Source organism: Pteronotus mesoamericanus, unplaced genomic scaffold (assembly GCF_021234165.1).
Source record: "Pteronotus mesoamericanus isolate MK-2021 breed Mesoamerican mustached bat unplaced genomic scaffold, CSHL_Meso_final contig_657, whole genome shotgun sequence".
Lineage (NCBI taxonomy): Eukaryota > Metazoa > Chordata > Mammalia > Chiroptera > Mormoopidae > Pteronotus > Pteronotus mesoamericanus.
Genome location: NW_026555229.1, coordinates 14,572,827 through 14,594,056, shown reverse-complemented (window position 1 = coordinate 14,594,056; position 21,230 = coordinate 14,572,827). Strand labels below are relative to the sequence as shown.

Below are 21,230 nucleotides of genomic sequence, written 5' to 3'. Positions count from 1 at the left end.
AATGCGAACTGCTCAGCTCCGCCTGCTTGCGATCTTTCATTGACTCAATCGCCTATTTCTTTCCTCGTCTGTTCAAGTTGATTGTGTGTATTTGTGTGTGTGTGTGTGTGTTTGATGTTTATTGTTGTGACCACTTTCTACGCTCTTCTGAACACTGCCATTACTGTGATTTTTAAGTAACTAAGAAACGGTTCTTCGGGATTGTGACTATGAAAGATCTGGTCTTTGTTTTTATGTTGCCTTTCTTCCAAAGACATCAAGACATGTGATAAACCTTGGCTGGTAAGGAGGATATTTCACATTTGTGACTCTCCCTAACGTGTAAAATGGTAATGCTCCTTCCACAGGTCCCGTAGTAGCAATCCTGGGGAACTAGTGCAGGTGTGGTTATTGCTCAGCTGTTAACAATTTAGTGAGTACAGCAAATATTCACATCTTGATTTTGTTTAGAGGAAAGAGGCCAGCCTTTGGAGTCATGACATTTGTGTTAGAAACTGCCTTTTCCACTTGATAGTCGTCTTGGCTATGGGAATAAGATAGTATAGCAAAGATACGCTGTTCCGTCCCAGGCATTTGGTCAATTTTTTCTGTGCATATGTCATGTTCCCTTGATGCCCAGCTTTTTTGTTTCTTCCAAAATGATAGAGTGGGAGTTTTTCCAAGGAAAATGTGCAGTAAGTCAGTGGAACAGTGTTTGAAGAGATGTGCTGGTAGTCATTCAAGAAAAAGAAAAGGTCTATTAAGTGTGTAGGTATGCTAGTGGGTGTAGCCTTCCTAACTGCTGACTACACCTTCATATTTGCAGTGTTGATCTTGTGGGAAAGATTAAGGTTCTAAAGACATTGATAGTGAAACTGAAGTATCTACCTGCGTATCAAGTTTACTGTTCTCTCTGTACAGCTACTTTTCAATCCTTTATTCACCATTACGCAAATAGGAAACAGTGATGATTGGCCTCGTTCTTTTTCCCCTTATGGTCTTTTCATGTTATTTAAAATTCAGTGAAGGTTTTGAGTAGTTCGCCAATCTTGCAGAATTTAAAGAATTAAAACTCCTTCTTACATTGTAATAGGCAAACATGTATAATTACAAATCTATCTGGAAATGTTCTGCTTTTGTTTATATTGTTTTTATTGCCTGGAAATGTATGGGTTGTGTTTATATTGATTTTATTTTTAAGACCATGTCTAATTCAGAATACTTGCATATAAACTTGAAGGTTTCTTTAAATAGTGGAGATTCCACAGTGCACAGTGACTGGTATATCAGAGGCTTATTTATTGCTAATACAAAAAGAGTGGTATAGCACAGTAACCAGTCTATAACTTTTATTCATTCACCCATAGACTCAGGAGTTGCTCTTTGATGCTACCCAATGACGGCATAGCTAATGATAATTTGCCTAGTATATTTAATGTAAAAACATCTCTTTACAGCTACATTCTGACATCGGAAAGATAAAACAGCGTAGCAGTAGTCCCACTCTTTAGGGAAAGATGATAGGACAAAGTAGCCTTATTTACAGACTTAGAAGAATCATCTTTGCCTTTGAAGGATAACTAGTAATCAACTCTAGTTTACGAAACCATCAGTTTCATGTTAAAGAATCCTTAACCTTAAGTTCTGTTATTTTTCTTAGAATAAAATTTAGATTTTTCTTTTACCTGTTATCTCTAGCTTTAAATCACTAAAGCCAATTCTCACATTTCTCATAAACATGACACTGAGTTTACAGTATTGTGAATGTTATATTTAATACTCATTTCAGGGCAACAAGTGGGATCACAGATAATTGAAATTTACAAATAACCTTCTGATCTTATATTATTTCATATCTGTCCTTGGAATTTTTTCTCAGTTACTAAGATTTTAAATACCTGTTTCAGCTAAGAAGTAAACAAAAGGAAAAATATTAGGGTGAAAGGGCGATAGATACACAGTGGAAATTAAACCCAGGAAAGGAAAATACTGATTGGATTGTCAATGTATTTGTCATTAAGAGACACAAACTGATAATATACTGTGGGGATGATTATGTAGTAAGTGCTAATGGATAATTTGATTTTTTAATAAACTACATCGTTCCAAATTAACCAAGCCCAGGCCAGAGGTGGTTTCAAATTTAAACATGAATCAGAACTCCTTAATGTAAGTCAGACTTACATGTTCTCTCTCTCTCATTTATTTTAAGGTTATTAGCCTTCCTTTTTGTAAAGGGAACTGTGTACAGGTCAAGTTTCTTTTCTCCTTTGAATTTTCAGATTTGGGGGGAAAATTAGCAGAAAGTACTTCATGTTTTCTTAGGCTCATTAAAATTCAAATCGTGAGCTCCATACAACTAGCTTCAAAATAAGATTTCTGTAATAATAACTTTGTGCTTTAAAAGTTATTAGAGATAACAAAATTGCATGGATCTAAGATACCAAGCTCATAATATGACATACAACTTGATAATGTGTTATGTGATGTGGCCCCTTACCCTCTTTTTCCTGGAATCTTGATGGACCATAATTTCTGTTTCTCCTATTATCCTCTCAGGGGATTTGGTACTATTTTGAGGGAGATCCTGCTGCATCAATTGCCTTGAGTCTTTTTAATGTCTTTTTGTGTGTGTGTGATGTAATGCATGTACCCAAAAATTCATCCTGCTTTGTGGGTGCAAAGATTAAGAACCCCCCACAGGGATAATTGAACTTGGGCTCATATAATACACCTTTTAAACTAGTGGACTAAAGGCAGCTTTTAAAATATAGTGATTATATTTCATGTAAAGGAAATTCAATATATTAAAGTTAAATTTTACCCAAAAGCTTAGTTAGAATGTGAATACTTTACAAAACATTTTTTCCTTTTGATCATACTAATCTAGAATTCTTTGAAGTAGGCCAGCTCAGTTTTTAATCTTTTAAAAGTAGAATTTTATTTGCATAAATTCACCTTCTATGAACTTCACAGTGTCAGATACTTTCCCCATGTGAAACAAGGTTTTCATGTTTCTTACACAGGTTCTTTTCTGTTCTGTTACTTTATTCTATTTTTCAAAACTATCCAGGGAAGTGTTTGTATTTTAAAGTTAATGCTATTAAAACTCATTTACCTGGGGATTGAGATCACACTATGTTGGACTGTGGATGTTTTTTGATTCAATGTATTGCTCCTGACTTTAATCGTGGTATCAGAACCTTGTTAGAGCTCCTCAGAAAGATAAGTTATTAATTTGATTATGCTGCTTTCAAAGTGTATTTGGGGACTATGTAAAAACCCTTTCCATGTATCTGTCCTTCAAAGGATGGTAAACCATTATATTGAAAAACAGGAATGCTCTCACAGGCTTTACTTGCTTATATTAATGGAAATTATTTGAAAAGTATGCAGTTTGTATTATTTGAGATATAAATGGTGCAGTTTATAATTTAAAAATTTATAGTTTATTATAAATAATATTTATACTGAAATGAGTCAGATTTTTCTGTTGGATGTTAAAAAAAAACTTACACAGATAGCACTGACAGATCTTCAAATTAAAATACTATAAACACCAAAAGTAAAAAGTTTAATATAGAGCTTCTATGTATTGGTCCCCTATATCAGAATGTAAACTCGATAAAAGAAGGCTTATTTATTGCTCTGCTCCCAAAGCATAGAACAATGCCTGTGCATAGTACATGCTCAATACATATTTGGTGAATGAATTAATATCGAGTTTGGAAATGTGTTTCTGACTTGGTACTTTTGTATGAGGCCTGTTACTAACCTCTGTGGACTGAATTCATTTGTATTTGCAATTTATTGAATAAGCTTAGGTTTTTTGTTGTTTATACTGCTAATTTAGTGGGAAAACAAAGCTGTTACAGTGTTTTCATTTATATGGCTCTTGCATGGAAATAATTTTGTAGGAATGCAAGTTGTTTCCTAAGAAATAAAATCCAAGGTGGATAATGGGTGCCTTCAGGCCGAAAAAAAAAAAAAAAAAAAACAAACCAAAAGAAAAAGTTTCTCGACCAGTTGCCTACAGCTGATGAGCTCCAGTCAGAGCGAAACCAGTTCTCACTGCTCTGAAGCAGCTTAGAAGTGTGAATTGGTCCTGTAGTACTGTGTCAGAAACAAACTAGTTTGGAGAAAAAAGTGCTGCATTAAGAGGATTTTGTGACTGTACTCTAAGTTTTAAATACAGTATTTTCTCCTAATGAGTTATAGTTGCTAAAGTCAATCTATGTTACTCTTTAAAAGCAAAAGAGATTGTAATCTATTATTGTAATCACTATATCTATATGAGTTAATTTATACAAGCACTTATTAAAACAGTCTTGTAAACAAGCATCTAGTTTTACATTCTCCCCCTTTAATCTACTTCTAGATTATCCCATCCTCAGTAGCTTTGATGGCAACTCTCCCTCTCCCCATCCCCCAAAACACTTGGACAGCAACCAAATTGGCCTGTATACGCGTTGCCAAGCAGAGGCCCGCCAGGGGACTCTGCTGTTCCCCCTCCCCACCCCGCCACGTTTAATCATGGACAGAATCAAGTGCATTGTGGCCCCCTCCCCCCACTGTTGTATAGTTATTTCATCTTTGGTGATGGCTTTGTACATACATACACATAGATCTTCGTTAACCCCTCTCCTTTTTCTTTTGCCTCCATTGAAGTATTCGTTTAAGCATCAGAAAACAGACTTTGAAAGCTGAGTGGTTGGTTATCAGGTGCCATTTAATATGAAGACTTTTTCAAAAGTCATGGGCATATTACTGAGCAACAGTATGGAAAGTACTTGTCCTTTAAGCATTCTGTCATTTATAGGAGGATAATAGTAAAACAGAGTCGAAGCTGAAGTAATTATAAAATTGGGTGGTTTTTTTTTTAACCTAGATGAAGATTCAGCAGAATGTGACAAATTTTGTTGTTTTGTGCTGTCTTGTACATTGTGAGGCTTGTTGTAACCTGGTTCCCATTCGCTAAATGCTGGTCAGTCCCCCGGATTCTTGTGTAAACCCCGTGGGTCCCACACTGTTGAGAACCGCTGAACAGCATTTGGAAAAGTGAGTGTAAGTGTAGTAGAGAGTATGTTTGGTAGATTTATTTACCTATTTATTGTTAACTGTTGTTGGAAATTTAAAAAGTTTGAATCAGTCCTGAGTGAGGTTCCTCCTCACAGGTACAGAGGTCATTTTAAAAGAAATGTCACAAGGAAGGCCTGACTGCTTGACGAGGATAAGTGCAGTATGTTGTCATTTACTTGAAATAATTTTTGTACTTGTGATGAGGGAAAATTTGGAGGAAGATACAGCGTTACAATCAGTCCTTTAAATGTCATTCGGTTCTGGAGAGAAGAATGGGATGGACGTTCTGGAGGGAGGAGCAGAGCCCTGGAAATGTCAGTGAGCAAACTGGTGAAATCGTGAGTAGACTGGTCAGGGACTGGTAGAGAGTAGAGAGTAGAGAAGTACTAGGGTTTTAGGAATGTGTTGAGAGAGAAGATTGGAAAAGGAGTACAGCTGGTCTACTGAAGCGGTCATAGCTCCGAGGTACAGACATGCAATGTTTGTTGTTTTCTTTTTTTCTTCCTTAATGGGTCTCCAGTCATACTGTGTAAAACACCCCCATTTCCCCTCCACTTCCTTCTCAAGTGCAGTTCCTTAATACTGTCTTGGTTTGATGTGTTTTCTGTCACTTCTGATTACTAAAAAAAAAATCCAGAAATTAAGACAGGTTTCAATAATTTAAAAAAACAAAAATGAGCCACAAAAAACACAGACATTCTTCTCCCTGAAGAAAGGTTGAGGCTTTTGTTCCCTGCGGCTTAGATTGAAGAACAGGTGTAATCCTGCTCTGAACTGCGCTCCATCTCCTCCTCCAAGCCAGCCCTTGTGCAGGAGGGCGAAGGCGACCGGTCCGTGGGGACAGGGTTCTCAGTACCTGAACCTCTGGAGAGGGAAACGGTAGCCCTGACCTCACTCTAATTCATCTTGTGGCACTTGATGATTGGTGTGCTCTGTGGAGAGTCTGTGTGTGGCTATTTTTAGAGGCAATGTGGTAGCTTCCTGGCCCCTTCTGCAATTGGGGGCCCCCTTCATAGGGCCCCTTCTATTGCCCTTTTGCAGAGCCAATGATATTAAAAACATCCATTCCTTCTTTGGATAGGGTGACACTTGCCCTAGTGCTGTCTGAAGTCATTTGTCGTTTTCATTAACCTCTATCCTCCCATTGGAATTGCAGGAAGGAAAACGGGAGGGAGGAATGGAGTGAGATGGGGCAGTTCACGTGTCCCAGGTGTGGAGCAGTCAGGCCTGGATTGGGTTGCAGGTGGGGAGAGTGACAGTAGAAAGGAGGGTATAATTAATTGTAGGAGACATGAAATTGGTAAAACAGGACAAAGGAAAGGAAGGAGTCATGGCCAAGAAAAACTTTACCACTGACAGATTAGCTGGGAGTGCTCCATTACTGGAGCTGTACTTATGATTTTAGATTTAGCTGTTTAAGGGGGAGGCTGTGGTGCAACGTTCAGTGGAAATCCTTATACTCAGATGGAGATTTTAATGTAGATAACAGTTAAAATGAAGGTATGGATAATTCATTAACTCAGGGACACAGGGCTGAAAATAATGTGGGTGTCAACTATGAGTTGTTGGTTCAAGTTACTTAAGTGGATAAAATTTGGGAGGGAAAAGAAAGCTGAGGACTGAAACCCTGGAAAAATGCAACAGCTGGATGAGAGGATAAGAACCAATGTTTTGCGTAGTGCTTTTCTTTCTTTCTTTCTTTTTTTTTTTTTTTTTGGTCTCGGACAAAGTTTGACTCAATCAAGATTCATAAAGTTCTCAAATGACCAAGTTTCTTCTCACTTGCGCCGTCTATTCTGGAGAGACACAATGCCTTTATGGACTTACTAAGATTCTTTTTCTTCAATCCATTACGTTTTGGTCAGCTCTGAGTTCTACCTCAGTTGATAACATAATGGGCTAATTATGATGTTTAAAACTATGTCCTTCGTTAGCTTTTACGATTACTTTCTAAATTAGAAATTCAAATTTAGCAGCAACACATTTGCAGGTTATCTCTTAAAGTGAATTACTTTAAGGTAATGTAGATATATAGTGCCCCTGTTGGAGAGTGATTTTACTTTGTCCTAGATTTTGGAATACAGCATACTTGTGAGGTCTTAATTATGAACTTACTGCATTTATTTGTATTGTCTAAACCAAGCTTTAATACAAGTGTGGACTTTGTCTTAGTTATAACATATATGCAGCAGGAGAATGATAATTTCCATTTGATTGTTTTGCAATACGTTTCACAGCTAGGTAATTCTTACTGTTAAGGCCAATGTCAATATTAGTTGATACCTCAAAGGACAGTTTAAATTAAAAGACAGTGTTTGACAAACAAGCTGGTCATCTTTTCCTTTCTTAGAATTATTCTTCCTGTTTCCTGCATTCCTAGAATAGTGTTTCTCAAATACTAGTTATATCATGTCACTCTGTGTTTTAATTCAACACATTTTTGAGAACCTCCTGTATGCCAGAAGCTCAATAGATTAATCAGGCATACACAAGTTGGTTGTATTTATCGTCCTGAGCAAAAATCACTCCTGCCTATCGTTCTGAGCATTCCACCTGACCATCTTCTCTTACCTTTTCACCATCTTCGGACTACCACCTCCATCATAGACCAAAGTGAGCATGAATCTTTCTGTTATTCAAAAAAGTCAATCTTTCTGCTTTGTTTTTTATAAGTTCATCTTCCATCTGGAGTTATTTCTTTCCTAGCTTCTGTCAAAACTGTGATCTGCCCACATTTTTACCCAACTTGATATGACTCTAGTAATTTATCTGCTGTGTTGGAGTCTGACAAGAGAAGTTGACAATTCCCCTTTTTCTTTTTTTAAATAAAGATTGCGGGAGTGTTTTATATTTATCAGTCTCAGGATAATTTTGAAGTTGAATTATTTTCAGGAAATAGCTGCAATAGTAACCCTTATATATAGCATACAAATGTATTCTAAAATGGTTGCATTAGTTTAGTAGATGTTGCTTTTACAAAACGTAGGCTTTGCATATAGCCTCTATTTGTGTTGCACAGATTATTATTTATTTTTGATGAACATGTTTGGAAATCACCATGGTACTTCCTGGATCCTGGCCTGAATGAAAAATGAATTTCTGCCAGGGATGCTTTACACTGTAATTTTTTTCAGCTCGGCTCTAGGTGTTTGGGTTGTAGGTAACTGTGTGTTTTGTTATAAACGGTTTTCCTTCTCAGTAACTTTTTGTCATCGGTAATATGTCTTTTTTTGTTGAATTTATTGGGATTACATTGGTTAGTAAAATTACATAGGTTTAAGGTTTACAGTTCTGTAATCCATCATCTGTATGTTGTATTGTATGTTCACCACCTCAAGTGGTAATGTGTCTTGCATTATTATTTTAGATTGCAATTCCTCTTCTGGTGTTTTCATTGCTGTCTTATTTCCCCAGTATTTTATTACAGATTCTTGAGATACTCATTTTCTTCCTATGGAGCTGAAGGAATTCTAAACAATTCTTTGGCACTGATCTTCCAGTCACCAGTCTTATTCCGTACCCAACCCGCGTCTTACGGGGGTGATTGAAGAAGGGCAGGCTGCACCCGCAGTGGAGCGGTGCGACCGAATTGGAGGGGAGAGAGTGAGGCTTTGGAGCACCCCAGTGGTCATGGCACGCTTGGCCGGGGCGCTCTCTTCTTTTTTCCCGCCTCAGGGAATGGCTCTTAAAGGAATAATTAGTGGTAAAGTTGTGGCCTTAGTTATTCCACATCATGGGATATGTGCAAATGCATATGGGATCGTGGTTTTAAAAAACTTTCCTTTTTAAATTTTGATGTTTTGACTTAGGATGTAAAACGAAGATCAGGAACAGATTGGAAGAAATACAGTGTAACTTGGTGCCGGTCAGCATGTCAGAGAGAGAGCACGGAGCCGCCGTTTCCTCGGAAAAAAGTATTGGGAAAACATCTGTGTTAAAGGAAGACTCGTGCGACTCGTTTTCTGGTGATGAAAGCAGCAGCTTAGAAAACGAGTCCAAACCGTCGTCATTAAATTTTGATAAAACTTCATGTCGGCCTGATGAACATACTAATCAGATTGAAGCAGAGGAAAATTATGTTCCAGATCACGGTGGAGGTGAGAATTCTCGTGGTAAAACAAACACATGCCGAGTAGAGACTGAACAAATAGCTAATTTTCCTGATGGAGATTTTACAAAGCGAGTTTTTAAAACAAATGAAACAGAACAGACAGTAACTCAAATACTGGCGGAATTAACGTCTCCTGCGTTTGCAAATGCAACTCTTCAAAAGACTTACTCAGAAAGTCCCTATGATACAGATTGCACCAAGAAACTTATTTCAAAAATAAAGAGTGTTTCAGCATCAGAGGATTTGTTAGAAGAAATAGAATCTGAGCTCCTGTCTACAGATTTTGCAGAGTATCGAGTACCGAATGGAATGAACAAGGGAGAACGTGCATTAATTATGTTTGAAAAGTGTGTGCAGGATAAATATTTGCAGCAGGAGAACACCATAAAGAAGTAAGTTGTTTTTTGTTTTTTTTTTCCCTTCAGGTTATTTTTTTCCACAGGGATTAAAGATGGCATTCTTTAAAGGAAGATATCATCTTGTCTGCTTCTAATTCCGCAATAGAGTCATGCACATTGTAGTTAGTCAACAAGTATGTATTTGGTGAATAATTAAGCAGAGGTCAAGTTTGAGTAGGTATTTATAAGTGTTTTTGTAGAATGTGGTATTTTATCTTCGTTATTTTAGAAATAGGTGTACATCAGTGTTTTTAATTGGGTGGGCAAAAGGTTTACAGTTGTAATACAAATAAATAATATAATAATTAACAAGTAATAATACAAGAATAAACTGTATTTTGTGCACTCACAACTGTAAACCTACTTTTGCCCACCCCTGTATATATTATATACCTGTCATACATTAGCTTATGTAAACATGTATATATAAAGTCGATATTTTTAATATGATTCAAAATATGTTTGCTTTACATCTTAATATATAAACCTAAAAGAGTATTTTATTAAAGATCTAGAAATATTTATAAAAGGCAACTCAAATTTTTCAGTTTTGAAAGAATGTTGAGCATATTGTCAAAATGCTGTACAGAACTAATAGTAGCTCAGCTCTGGCTGGTGTGGTTCAGTGGATTGAGTGCGGGCCTGTGATCCAAAAGGTTACAGGTTGAATTCCCAGTCAGGGCATGTGCCTGGATTGCAGGCCAGGTCCCCATTTGGGGGCATGTGAGAGGCAACTGATCAATGTTTCTGTAGCATATTGGTGCTTTTTCTCTTTCTTCCTCCCTTCTCCTCTCTCTAAAAATAAAAATAAATAAAATCTGTAAAAAAAAAATACTGAGTAATTCAAAGGAAATGAGAAATTATAAAATAATTTTTCCTAAAAATCCGCATTGTAAATTCATTGGTTAAAAAAACTAAAATTTAGTGAACAGAAGAATTTGTTGATTATCATTCAGTAAATAACAGTATAGTTGATTTTGGACCTCTTGTATTTGTGGAGTTAGCTTTTATTTTAATGAGTTTAATTTCACTTTATTTTTTCCTAATAGTATTATATTGTGCTATATTTTTATTATAGATTTATCTGTGGAAGCGATGCATATATTGAGGCACTGTTTTGTAACCTTTAAGAAAGGAAAACAAACCATGCAAGTCTTCACTAAAATACAGGCTGATTCTTAAAAAATGATACTTGAATGGGAGGTGTATATGTGTAGAGAAAGAGGAGGAGGAAGCTTACACACCAGAGGAGGATGACAGAAGAAAATACAGCATAATTCAAGTACTGCTGGATATGTAATTGGCCTTTAATCATAACTCGCTTCCAGTCTTGCCTTCAGATTATCAGCTGCCAGTCTGTTTCAGATTATCTTGCCAAGTGGATCGGTCTTTCCCAAACCAGCTCATCCTTCCTTGGTTCATCCAATGAATTTAATCTTTTAGCATCTAGAGCCCCTCTTTTTTACTATTTTTTAATTTTTATTTCAAATTGTGATAAAATACACAACATGAAATTTATCATCTTAGTCATTTTTAAGTGTACATTTGGGTAGTGTTAAGTATATTATATTCACATTGTTGTGCACCTGATTTCCATTGCTTTTTCATCTGGCAAATCTGAAACTACCCACTAAACAACTCTTTTTTTCCCCTGTTCCTAGTCCTTAGCAAATGCCATTCTACAGCTGACCCTTAGACAACATTGATTTGAACTATGTGGGTCCACTTTTACATGGCTTTTTATTTAAATATATACATACAGTACTGTGCATGTATTTTTTATTTCTATGATTTTCTTAACATTTTTTTCTCTAATTTTATTGTAAGACTACAGTATATAATACATATAACATACAAAATATCTGTTAATTGACTATCAATAAGGCTTCTAGTCAACAGTACGCTATTAGTAAAGTTTTTGGGGAGTCAAAAGCTACACATGGATTTTCATCTGTGCCCCATTCCCCATGATGTTCAGGGATCGGCTATATTTTGTTTCTAAGAGTGTGACTTTTCTTGATACTTCATATAAATGAAATCATACAGTAATTTGCCTTTTGTGACCGTCTTATTTCACTCAGCAGGTGTCTTCAAGGTTCATTCATACTGTAGCATATGTCAGAATTTTCTTCGTTTTTAAGGCTGAGTAATAAACATTCCATTATATGCATATACCACATTTTGTTTATCCTTTCATCCATCAATGGACATTTGGGTAGCTTCCACCTTTTGGCTATTGTGAATAATGCTGCTGTGAATATGAATGTACAGATCTGTTTTGAGACTCCAAGGCCATTTTACTACAATGCTGCCCCAAAACTAGTGGCTGCTGTGCCTACTTATATTTTTCCTAGAATGTTGTTATTATGAATAAACTATATGACTTTGTACTTGAACCACAGTGTTTCTGCCATTCTTGCTTTTTAGGGTAACTTTCTTGTTTTCCTGCTATCCAAAGACCTTCCCCTTGAGATTATCCCTGATGCCTCTTCCCACTTTCCATAGATCTGGACTCTTAATCACTTTGATGCCTCTCTTGTAAATGATAAGATTTACTTTTATTAATAATAGCAACAAACATGCTGTTAATTATGTGCCTGGCACTTTATGAATATTAACTCACAGAATCCTCACAATAACCCTATTTGGTATGAACTATTATTTATTATTTTACAGATGAGATACCTGAAGCACAAAGAGATTAAGCACTTGTTCAAGATCACATGTCTATAAATGGCCAAGTTAAAATGTGAGCCTAGTGAGTTTGGTTTCAGAGGATTTTTCATGTGGTATCTGAAATGAACTAGTTACAAGTTACTAATTTTTTACTATATTCCTAATGTTTTTAGATACATTTAATTCTTCCTTTTTACTGTGCCCTGTCTGAACAGCAGCAGCGTGGTAGACTGGGGTAACACAGCTCTGCCCAGAACCCCGGAGCTGGAAGGCCCCCCTGGCCATTGGCGAGCCCTTTTTCGTTGGCCAGATCAGCCTCTGAGCCAACGAGTTTTCCTCTGTATGAGGAGGATGATACTTACTTGATGGGATTGCTTTGTGTAGATTAAGGCATTATATAAATGTCAGGCACTGTCATTTTTAAATCTAGGTTAATCTTTTGTTATATACATAATATTTTTAATTCCAAATTAAAAGCTTTGTGACTCAGGTTAGCTCTAAAACTGCCTTTCAGTTCCTTTGGCCTTGATTTTCATGAATGCATCTATTGCCAGATGTCTTTGTTTTATATATCCATTCCCCTATGGTCTAATACTAGTATTATTTTCCAAGATCCCAACCAGAATTCTTCATTATGAACTGTCTGTGTATAGGATGTGCAGTTGGCATGTAAGAATAATTTCAGGGCTTGCTGCTCTTCATTTCTCCCTTCCTAAATTGTTTACTTGTGATTCTTGTGCTTCTACAACAACTTGGGTATACACCTTGTATAAATAATTTCAGCTAAACAACTATGACCAAAACAGCTTGAATAAACTTGCATGCTACATTTTTCTCTTTCCCAAATACCTGTATGACTTGCTTTCTCAACATAGTCCTGTGGTCCTTAGGGTGGGCTACCCAAACTGCATCTCAAGTCACAGCTGAAGTTACTCTCAGTTCTCTTGCCCCCCTTCAGTTTTGTTTCTAGAACTTACCCACTGCCTGGCATTTTACTATACATCTATTTGTTTTTTATTTTAATATTCTCCCTTAGAATGTATGCTCCATGTGGGCAGGGACGGTTTGCTTACGTACTTTTGACATGCAGAATAATATAGATACATAGCAGGTACCCTGTAAGCATTTGCTGAGTGAGAGATCTTCGAAGTAGAAGATGTAAAGGCCTCGGCTGTAGAATTAGACTTGGGCTCAAATCTCAGTTCAACCGCTTACTAACTATATGAACTGAAACACGTTCTAGGCTTCAGTTTTGTTTTTCTTTTTAATTCATGAAAAAGATAACAATTATTACATAGACATGAATATTGCATGAAACAATGCACTTAAAGCTAAACTTAATAACTAGTAATTGTGCAATAAATGTTAAGTAATAGCTGTTGCTATTAATAATCCTCAACTATCAGCTGTTAACCTTTTTGAGCATTTTACCTTATTGCAGGTAATTTTTATGGTTTTATTTATACTTTTCTAGGGGACTGAAAACGAAACTTCTGCTTAAGCTTTTGTTATTTTCCATTGACTACTCTAACACTGAAAATATCATTGAAGTGTTTTTAAAATCTAAAGCAAGACTTCTCTGTCTCAGCACTGTTGGCATTTGGGGTAGATCATTCTTTGGTGGTGGCAGCTGTCCTGGACACTGTAAAGTGCCTAGCAGCATCCCTGGCCTCCACCCACAAGAAGCCAGCAGCGCGCGCCACCCCTGTTTCGGCAGCCAGAAGTGTTCCCGCAAATGCCTGGAGGGACAGAACTGCCTTTGGTCGAGAACTGCTGATCTGAGGGGGCCCAGGTGCTGAAGGGACCGAAGTACATAACTGAGATGCCCAAGGGCAGAAACTTGAAAGAGTGCGGTGCTCTTACAGCAGGGTACACCCGCTTGATTTGAAATACACAAATTTCTAGGAAAAGGTTAACAGCTTGACTGGCCGGAGAATTTTTTTTTTCCAAAGTGTAATGTACTGTTACAAAAGGAGTACTTAGAAGTGTTGATTTATTAATCGTAAGTATCTAAACCCTAATCTGCAAAAGGATTACATTCCAAATCTCCTTTTTAAATTATTTTTTTTAATACTGCCCTTTTCATATTTAGGTTAATTAAAGAAAATAAGAAGCATCAGGAGCTCATCTTAGACATATGTTCAGAAAAAGATAATTTAAGAGAAGAATTAAAAAAAAGAACAGAAACAGAGAAGCAGCACATGAACACAATTAAACAGGTAAAAAGAAACTGAAATCTTTAAAAGACTACACTTCAATTTATAAAATAAATACATTCCTGAAAATTTGTGTATGAATAAAAGTTTTGTATTTTAAATTAGAGGGTTGCTTGGTATGTAAAGCATTCTTTTTTATGAAGTTTGGGTCATTAATTGTGTATGATAGTTGTGATTGTATTCTATAGGTGGTAGAAATTTGAGTAGAAAAGATTTGATTTGGCAGTCAAATAGACTTTTTTACCAATTAAAAGAAGAAACAATATATACCTAAAAATTTTATATATGGCATTAGAGTATTTTTGAATTTACAGTTTAATATAAACTACACTGTGAAGACTGGCCCTCCTACTTCAAATTTTATCCAACTAGCTGGCTTCCCCAGCCTTGATTTTCCTTGCCTCTCCTTTTTCTTCATTTTCCTTCCTTCTTGTGGCTGTATATTCTAGGAGTGGAATTGTCAAATGATAAATCTGTGTTTAACTTTTGAGGAGCCAAAGTATGAGGGTCCAGTTTCCCCACATCCTTGTCAACACTTGTTGTTGGACTTCCTGATAATAGCACCGTGATGGGTGTAGAGTGATGTCTTGCGGTTTGGATTTGTATTTCCTTAATGACCAGTGAAGTTGAACATCCCTTCCTATGCTCCTTGTTCATTTGTATATCTTAAATAGATATTTCTGGGTAAATATTTAAGTCTTCTGCTCATTTTTTTAATTTGTTTTATTGTTGAGTTGTGATAGGTATTTTTATATCGTGGAGTATAAGTCTTTATCAGATATATGATTTGCAAATAGTGTCTTTTGTGAGTGGTGTTTTCACTTTCTTGATAGTGTACACTGAAGCACAGAAGTTTTAAATTTTGATGATGTCAGTTTATCTGTTTTTTTCTTTCATTGCTCATGTAGTTGGCATCATATGCAGGATTCCATTGCCAAATCTAAGACCATGAAGACAATCTTGTTTTTCTCTTAAGGGATTTTCAATTTGCCTTTTATATTCAGGTCTCGATTCATTCTGATTTAATTTTTATGTATGGTATGATGTAAAGATTCAACTTCATTCTTTTGTATATGGCTATCTAGTTGTCTCATAACCATTTGTTGGAAAAACTATCCTTCCTTTCTTGAATGCTCTTGGCATTCTTGTTGAAAATCAATTGATAAATGGGTTTATTTCTAGAGTCTCAATTCTGTTTCATTGATCCATATGTCTGTCATTGTACCAGTACCACACTGTCTTGTTTCCTCTTGTTTCATAGTAAGTTTTGAAATTGGGAAGTGTGCATTCTTGAATTTTGTTCTCCTTTTTAAGACTGACTGTTACCAGTTCCTTGTATTTCCATGTGAATTTTACTGTATGTCTGTCATTCTACAGTGAAGCCATCTGGGTTTTTGTTAGAGATTGCATCGAATTGGTAGACTCATTTGGAGAGCATTGCCATCTTAAAAATAGCAAGTCTTCCAGTTCATAAACATGGGATGTCTTTCCATCTATTTAGATCTTTATTTCTTTCAAGTGTTTTATAGTTTTCAGACTATACATTTTACACTTCCTTCGTTAAGTTTATTCCTAGGTAATTTATTATTTATGATGCTGTTGTAAGTGGAATTGTTTCCTTAATTTCATCTTCAGATTGCTAATTTTAAGTGTATAGAAACAATTCATTTTTTTATATTTTGTAACTTTGCTGAACTCATTTTAAAAATATTTTGTAAATTTAACATTTTCTGAGTGCAAGATCATACCATCTTCAGATAGAGAGCTCCACTTCTTCCCTTTCTAATTTGGGTGCTTTTTATTTCATTTCCTGCCTCACTGCCCTGGCTGGACTCTCTAATAAAATGCCAGCTTCACGTGGCAAGATTAGACATCCTTCTCTCATCCTATTCTTAGGGAGAAGGCATTCAGTCTTTCACCATTAAGCACAATGTTAGCTGTGGGTTTTTTACAGATGCTTTTTATTTCTGATTTGTTGAATATTTTATTTGAAAGAGTATTGCATTTTATCAGATGCTTTTTCTGCATCTATTGGCATGATCGTGTGGTTTTTGTTCTATTTATACGGTGTGTTACCTTAATTGATTTTTGGATGTTAAACCAGGTGCATAATCGTTTTTGATATATTGTGGGATGGCTTTGTTAGTATTTTGTTGATAATTTTTCCATCTATATTTATAAGACATACTGGTCTTACAGCTTTCTCTTCTTGTGGAGTCTTGGCCTGGCTTTGGTGTCCGGGCAGTACTGACCTCCTAGAGTGAGTTGGAGAGTGCTCCTTCTTTTAGGGGGAAGAGTTTGTGAAGAATTGGTATTAATTCATTAACTGTTTGCTAGAATTTACTTATAGTCACTTGAGCCTGAATTTTTCATTGTGTGTAATTTTTTATTTTTTGATAACTAATTCAACATCTTATTGTAGATTTATTTAGATTTTCTGTTTATTCTTGAGCCGGTTTTGCTAGAAATTGTTCATTTCATAAGTTAAATTGTTCTTAGTATTTGTTCATAATTCTCTTTATTTCTGTAAGGTCAGTATGTCTCTCATTTAGAGTCCAGTGATCAATCTAGCTAATGGTTTGTCAGGTTTGTTGATCTTTTCAAAGAACCATTTTTTTTTTGTTGATTTTTTTCCCTGTTCTATTCTTTATTTTATTAATTCCTTCTCTAATTTCATTGTGTCCTTCCTTTTGTTGGATTTAGGTTTAGTTTCCTATTCTTTTTCCAGTGTCTTAAGATGGAAGTTTAGGTTACTGATTTGAGATCATTTTTGTTGTGTTTTTTTTTTTTTTCATATAGGCACTTACAGGTATAAATTTCCCTCAAAGGACTGCTTTAGATACATCCCATTAGTTTTACTGTGTTGCATCTTTATTTTCATTTATCACCTAGTATTTTTAAATTTCCCCTGTGATTTCTCACATTGGCTATTTAGGTGTTTAATTTTTACATATTTGTAAATTTTTCATATTTATTCTCTGTTACTGAGTTCTAACTTCATTCCATTATGATTGGAGAAGATACTTTACATAATTTCAACTGACTTGTTTTATGACCTAGTGTATATTCTGTCCTAGAGAATATTCCATGTGCACTTGATGAGAATGTATATTCTGCTGTTTCTGGAGGCAGTGTTGTATAGATATTTAGGTCTAGTGATTTCATAGTTTGGTTCAAGTCTCTTGTTTTCTTGTTAACCTTTTGTCTAGGTTATTGAAAGTGAGGTACTGAAGTCTTCAGCTAAAGGAAATTGTCTATTTCCTTTTTCATTTCTGTCAGTTTTTACTTCATGTATTTTTGTGCTGTGTAACTTAAGTGCATATATGTTTATAATTGTCAGATCTTTCTGCTGTATTGACCCTTTTACTCTTATAAAATTTCCTCCTTTATCTCTAGTAAATTTTTTATTTTAGCCTATGTTGTCTGATGTTAGTGCAGCCACTCTTTCTTATGGTTGCTGTTTGCATGATTTATCTTTTCCTGTCCTTTTACTTTCAGTCTATTTATACCTTTGAATCTAAAGTGTCTCTTGTAGACAGCATATTTTGGATCTTATTTTTTATTCCAGTCTGACGATCTCTGCCTTTTGATATTATTTAATCCACTCTTATTTAATGTTATTATTGAGAGTTGGGTTTATGGCTTCCATTTATTTTTTTTTCATGTCATTTTGTTGCCCTATTTTTTCAGTACTGCTTTCTTTTGCATTGAGTGTGTAATGCTGAGTTTTTTAGTTATTTCCATAGTAATTACTCTCGAGTTTACCATCCATCTTATCAGAATCTGCTTCAGATTTATACTAATGTAATTTTAATGAGATACAGCTATGTTGCTGACATTTACTTTTTGAAGTACTCATTGCATTCTTTGTGTTTGTTTACATTGTTTATGTTTATGTCTGGTATTGGTGATTTGTTTGATACAGCTATAAAAATAATCTGGAAATAATTTTCTTTGTAGTTAGAATCAAGAATAGAGGAACTTAATAAAGAACTTAAAGCTTCCAAAGATAAATTAATAGCTCAAGACATTGCTGCTAAAAACACAGTTCAGCAGTTACACAAGGAGATGGCCCATCGGACGGAACAGGTATTTTTCAATGTATTATCATCATTCTCTTTCTGATGATTCTCTCGTTTATTAAAGTAAACTAATCTAGTTAGATGATTTTGGACATCAGTGGTGTATTAGGAATGGGCAATTTTATTTCTGTAAAAATTAACATTTTCAAAAATGCTAAAGCAATACATAAAGAACATTCTTCCTACAAAAAATAATTTAATAACTAAAGGAAATGTAGAGAATAAAAAATGAAAGTCCCTCTTCATTTCTATTTCTCACTTCCTGCTCCCAATCTCTTTACTTTCCATTCCTTGTTCCATAGCTAATAGTTGATGTTTTGGGTATATGTATGCATATATGAGGTCTGTCCAGAAAAAGTCCAGCTGTTGTTAATATAATGAGAACATTTTGCACAATAGCAATGTAACCTGACAGCCAAGGAGAGTGGACTGTAATGCGCATGTGTGAACCATGACAACTTCACTGTACTACTCAGTGAGGGCAGTAGACACCATTGAGTGAGCATGTGTGTACTCTGTGGCCGCCACATTCAGAATAACTGAGTGAGTATAGCAATGAATCTGCATCAAATTTTGCATTAAGCTTTCCTCCATGGAAACTATTTGGATGATTCAGAAGGCTGCAGCTATGGACAACTGGTGATTAGCAGCTTCATCGCGACAGCCTGCCCCTTCACACATCATGTCTCGTGCAGAGTTTTGTGGCAAAACATTAAATCACCCAGGTGACTCAGCCCCCCTACAGCCCAGATTTGGCACCCTGCCACCTCTGGTTTTTCCCAAAACTAAAATCACTTTTGAAGGCGAAGAGATTTCAGACTGCCGAAGAGATTCAGGAAAATACAACAGGGCAGCTGATGGGGATTGGGAGAACTATGTGGGGTCCTCGGTCCCTGCTTGAAAGGGGACTAAGGCATCATAGTCCAGTGTACAGTGTTTCTTGTATCTTGTATCTTCGTCAATAAATGTGTCTATATTTCATGGTATGTGGCTGGATACTTTCTGGACAGACCCTGGTATATTGTGCATAGTTACATTCCCCCCACACTTGATTGCAATTTAATAATGCACGTCTTTTTTTGTAACTGCTTTCCCCCTACTTAATACACCAATAATTTTAACTGCCTGTTGAATCCTGTTGATTATCTTCTTCATGCTTTATCTTTATTGAAGTAAATGATAAACATCGTAAGCTGGTCAAATCCGAAACTTTTACTGGCTTCTCTTCCTTTATCTGTGCCACAGACAGACTGACATGGTACTCTCAACAATTCTCTGAAGTGGGTGCTACTACTATTGGGGTGGGACCCAGAAGTGTGAACTTTTAGGATCCCAGATTATTCCCTTGAAACTGATCCATGAAAGAGTCTCTGAGTAACAGAACACTCTGGTGCACGTTCCCTGCTGTGATCGAGAACCTCATCTATTTTATTTTACCTCATCTGTTGTGATTGTGTTTTTTCTACTTCTTTTAGCCTCAGTGCCATTTCCATGGGGTCTCCCGTCATCTTACTGAAATACACATTTAACAAAAGGTTCAGATTTATAAATTTTCCTTTGGTTTCCCATTGCCCATAGGAAAAATCTCCAATCATTAGCATGACAAGATAATTCTTTTTTCCTTTCAGGATCTAATCTTTACCTTTCTTTGTTTTATAACTGTTAATACTTTCTCCCCACTTTAACCAACACACCAAATTTAAACCCTTCAAAATAACTGATGTCTTCTAACTGTATCAGCTATTTTATGTTTTTTAGGCATTTGCACATGATAATCACTCTACCTTGAATTCCTCCCCTTGACTAACCCCTTATAGTCTATCGATTCCTACTTAACCTTCAATGTCTAGCTCAAGTGTAGCACCTAGTTTTCAAGTATAGCACCTAGTTTTCAAGTATAGCATCCTTCACCCTTTATGCCAACTCTTCCCAGGGAATGTTAGTATTTTTGTGTTTTCAAAGAACCTTGTACATTCATCTACTAGAAATTACATTGTATTATAATATTTGTTTATATATTGTTCTTAGTAAGTAAGGAGCTATTCCAGGACAGAAGCCAAGACTTACTCTTGTTTGTATTCCCAAAAGCTAATCCACTATGTGAACATAAAGTTATTGTGCAATCAGACTTCTTTTACAGTTTATGTTACCATTAACTGATTTTGTCTAAGTACAGTTATTTAACTATATAAAAACCTATCTAATTCTGTTAGCTAGTTCCAGCACAGTTTTCTCAATCCTTGTCTGCAGGCACATTGTCAAATTCTCAGGGATCTCTGGCATCCCTAATGTTTTTCTTAATTCCTCTTGAAATTTAGTAGGCTATTTCTATGGAGAAAAATACCAATTGGATTATTCAAAAAGTACTGATCTGTGTATGTATAATATTTTGGAGTGTTTATTATATGTGATTACCCACTGTACCAGAACTCCTGGAAGCAGACTTTTTCAGTCACTTTTCATGAGAGCATAGGAACTTTTCTTATATTATCCTGACGCTGTACTGCCTTCAATTTAGGTACAGTATTGGTTAATATTTACTACTAGATGCCATTGGAAATCCCTAAAGCTTAAGGTTCCATCTTCTCTAAAGTAAATATGTGCTTCATCATATTTGCAAACTACAAATTTACCAAAATGAAGGGCTATCTGTAGAAGTTTTATTGTAGAAAATTTCAGAATATGGAGT

General features: G+C 35.7%; 1 protein-coding gene across 2 annotated transcripts in view; it reads left to right on the top strand.

Moving 5' to 3' along the window:
* Positions 1-21,230, top strand: part of CCDC186 (coiled-coil domain containing 186) — a 40,453-nt gene that overhangs the window by 502 nt on the left and 18,721 nt on the right. Inside the window, exons 2-4 of one of the 2 annotated variants that reach the window (XM_054581554.1) lie at positions 8,868-9,561; positions 14,336-14,462; positions 18,420-18,548. In XM_054581554.1, coding sequence (XP_054437529.1) covers positions 8,930-9,561; positions 14,336-14,462; positions 18,420-18,548 — 888 coding nt within the window. In that variant the 5' untranslated portion in view covers positions 8,868-8,929. Of the gene's footprint in view, positions 1-8,867; positions 9,562-14,335; positions 14,463-18,419; positions 18,549-21,230 lie in introns of those variants that run through there. The other variant, XM_054581555.1, reaches the window with a different exon arrangement.